Raw genomic sequence first — 4,142 nt, 5'->3', positions numbered from 1 at the left:
ATCATAAATCCATACAACCATTGAAATAATAAAGTACAAAATTAAGAAATGGACAATAAGAGAACTCATATCACCATGATTTATTTTTGAGGAGACCCAGGCAAGGAAAAACCCTAGTGGAGATTGAACACACAAGATGATGCACTAATCTGAAAAATATCCATGTTAGAGGACCTGACCTTGTTAGGAGTTAATACATTAGATTTAGTACATGTGTCCTTGTTGGGAGACAAGACCCTATCAAAGTTTTGCACCCCTGTTAAGAATTGACACAACAAAAAGAGAGCTCATTGCTCGAGGATTAAGGTCAAAACCATTTTTTGGACTCACTGTCCAAGGACCAATACAAAGAAAATGTTATAATAAAAGTAGAACTATTTACAACATCCCATGCCAAATTAGTCTCACTGAATCTCACATGTTCTTTGATCCTACATGAGGCTCACACATAGCATCATAGCATAATATCGTCACATACTAAAAAAGAATTTGATTTATACCTTTACAATTCTATATTCCATCACACATAAAATCTCCTTGCATGCATTGAATACTCGTCTATGTCATTGTTTGGTTAGACTTTAAGTCTACAAGACCATATTTCTTTGATGCACTCAAGAAAGATACTAACAAAGGTTTAACATATCTTACAACTAGAGGGTGGTATATTACAAATACTTTTCATTTACAAGATGTCTATGATGGAATTAAACAAAGGTATTATGCTTGTATCTTTTTCTTAAAGACTTGTTCTCTCATGACCTTGCAATGTGACATAGCCAAGTAGATTAATTTGCAAATAGAGGGTAGTAAAAGTGTTGTGCTAGTAGTTGAGTTGATATATGGATATTTAGAGGCTAAGAACATTTTGATTGATCTAGATAACATGTGCAGGATGAATGTAGAATGTAATTTGCCTCATCTTCCCACTGGCATGAAAACCCACTATAAAATTATGGTTAGCACTAGAGATAAATTTATTTCTAAACAAATGAGAAATATTTATGTTTATGAGATGTAACTAATATGGGAGGAAGACAATTCAAATATATTTTTCCTCTTTTCCTTTCCTAATAGTGAGGGAAATAGACCACCTTAGCACCTAAAGAGTTTGGCTCATCATATTGTAGAAAAATGTGTGAGGTTGTCAGTGGTTGTTAAAATAGTTGTGGCATCCATGACAAGATCTCTCAACTTAGAGGATTGAAAGTCAAAGCTAAGGAAATTGAAAGATGTTGAGGTAAGGGCAGAGGACTTTACGATTAAAATGCTCAAGCCAGGTTACGAGTCTCTTCCCTCACATCATAAATCTTGGTTTTCTTATTTTTCTTTCTTTCTAGAGGATACATTTTTTTTTCTTTCTAAAATCATATTCCTAGAATATATACATCATGACTATTTGATATATTTGTGTATAAGTAAAGGTTTTATTCCTCCAACCTCTATCTTCTTATCTAAATACAATCCTTATTTCTCATCATTGTTAAATCTTTCTCAATAATTTTTTTTCTCCTATTGTTCTCTCCCTGTTGTTGTGCACCAATTACTATTTTCATGGGAATGACATTACATAAGCACAAAAAATATTTATTCTAGATTCATATGTAGAAGCCTTGCCTATTATCCGTTCTGTTGCACACCATGGAGAGACAATTTTTTTATTATATTTTGAATGCCTTATGCTCCAATTTTTGTGGATAGAGGCTTTTTGGATTGCTTTAATTGCATCAACCTTGCATGCGAGCATTCAGCCATAGGGAGACATATGATCTTTTACTGTTTATTTGGCCTACTTTAATGGGTAGGTTTGACTCTACTTGGTTGGAAATTAACAAAACTCTTTTATGAGTTCCTGTCCTTAGTGAGTCAGTTCATCGATTTGATTCTTCTTTCATTTGCTTTCAAATTTGTCTCCTTCATTTGTGTTTTCTTTGTGCCATGGTTGACCATATTCAAGAATGTGTTTCGTATGGCAGATTGGTGATTTGGGTTGCATTATGATCTTATATAAAACTTCTTCTTATTGTCTTTGTTGGATTGTCATGTTGTGAACAAAAAAATATATAAAAAATTCATGTAGACTAACTTTATTTTTCCTTTAAGAATTAACTTCATTTTAATCTTCTAAATCAATAGAATGTAAGAAAATAATAATACATTAAATATGTATAAAACAATCAAAATATTCTTTAATTCTGAAACTTTATATTTTCTTCTCATTCTTCCAATCTTTCGTACTTTATTATATTATTTCATTTAATTTTGATTTTAAATAGCATTTTATTTTTTTGAAAAATTTAATTTATTTTTGTTTTTTAATATAATATTACAAATACTTTGATAACTTTTAAATTATATCAAATATAAAATTAACACATGTACTGTCAAATTTAACTTTGTCCAATTTTAACACATGCACTGTCAAATTTAACTTTGTACAATTTACAAAAACATCATTGATTTGAATGATTTATCAAATACTATTCATATGCTCAATTTCCACTAAACAAATCTAGAAACTCAGATTAGACATAGGTAATGATATATCGAAAGTTTGTCTAATCTCTAATTTTAAAAAAAAGCTACCTTTCTTATCAGTGCAAATGTTTTGAATTTTCAAATCCTTGATTCTTGCTCAAATCCTGTCTAAGCAATGTTGGATCAAAGATACAAGCCAGATGATCAGTCGTTTCCATTTCCAAACACTGAAATAACAAATCAAATTTAGAACTGGCAATCTATTATGCAATAAATCAATATGGCTGTTACAAAAGAAAAGTTGTTATAGTACCTATCGACGATGATAGATTATCATTACGGTTGCTTTGGGCAAAATAATCTAATATCTAGCCAAACTCAAACTATAGTTCACGAATATGATTAAATGATTGTAATCTTTAAATCAAAAGAGTCTTACCACGCTTCAACTCAATTCATCTCTAAAAAATTGTGAAGGCCATGCAACAATCTTTATTAAAATTGAATTATTAGGAAGGTATGCCTGCCATTATTTGTATGATGAATCACCTCAATTAAAAGAAACAAGTTGAATGAGACTTAAAGAATCTAATAGTGCTGGGCGAAGGGATAGATTTCATAGCGCAGGGTGCAGCTGCCCATGAAAACCTGGGCACCGACTCTCTGGCTAGACAAGCGGAAGATCTCTTTATATCCCTTGGAGAGGCAGGTGGCGCAGTCTTTCATGGACATGTCTCGCCAGCACATCTCCATGGCGTAGATGCTCACGTTCGAAGTGGAAGAAACAACAACAGACGACCCCATGGCGAACTTGATAGGACTGGCGGGGACCCTGCTCGACAGATCTGCCAACAGATCCCTAACAGCAGCATCAAAGTGGACGTCCCTATTCTCGTTGACGTTGACCAGGTCGTACCAGCGGGCAGTGTCTAAATCTGAGAGGAAGTTATAATTTTCGTAGCGAAGGAAGCAGTGCTCCAGCTGGACACGTGCGCCAATGGCGTTTGGGCAGTCACGGTGGACGACCTTGACTACCCTCGCTGAGCACGTTTGGCAGTCGGCGGGAGACAAATCTCCTCTGCACTGCAGTCGCCCAGACAGCTGGTTCGACCCCTTCTGCCCACTAACGGAAGCGCCGAAGCCGGCATTAAATGCTGCGTTCTCCGTCAGAGTTTTAAAGAGCTCCTGCAGGTTGCTATCAAACTGGGAGCCGTTGGAGTACTTAGCCACGTTACATGCTGCATATATCTCGCCCCCCTCGTCCGAGGACTCCACAATCACAGCAGAGAACAGGAGTAGAGTCGCCAGATATAGCGGCATAATTCTTTTCGATGCAGTCGCTGAGAAATACATTTCGGGAGATTATTATTACAGAAGAGAAGCAGATGTCGTGGTTGAACACAAGGAGCAATACAGCTTATAAATAGATGGGAAAGGAGTGGGGGAGTATGAGCGTGACCAGGCAACAACTGACTTGGTCATTGCATATATTTTAAACCCGTAAAATCTTGGTATGCCCAATTCAAACTTGTTGCATATATTTTATCATTGTTGCATATAGTTTGAGCATGAGGCCGGCCGCGAGCCCCCGTCAACTTAAAAATAATGGCCCTGGAAACATTAACTTTCAAAAGCTGAAATCGTCCACGCCGTGCAGGATTCCG

General features: G+C 35.7%; 1 protein-coding gene across 1 annotated transcript; it reads right to left on the bottom strand.

Moving 5' to 3' along the window:
- Nucleotides 1-3,066: 3,066 nt before the first annotated feature.
- LOC149550306 (antimicrobial ginkbilobin-2-like protein) lies at nucleotides 3,067-3,855 on the bottom strand. Its single transcript, XM_089795068.1, has one exon. It carries the CDS (start codon nucleotides 3,829-3,831, stop codon nucleotides 3,067-3,069), a length of 765 nt encoding a protein of 254 aa, XP_089651194.1. The 5' UTR covers nucleotides 3,832-3,855.
- Nucleotides 3,856-4,142: the final 287 nt, after the last annotated feature.

The sequence above is a fragment of the Cupressus sempervirens genome, chromosome 7, assembly GCF_028749045.1.
Source record: "Cupressus sempervirens isolate cs-2001-9-10 chromosome 7, ASM2874904v1, whole genome shotgun sequence".
Lineage (NCBI taxonomy): Eukaryota > Viridiplantae > Streptophyta > Pinopsida > Cupressales > Cupressaceae > Cupressus > Cupressus sempervirens.
Note: the sequence above shows the minus strand (reverse complement) of the source record. Positions and strands in the feature narration are given on the sequence as shown.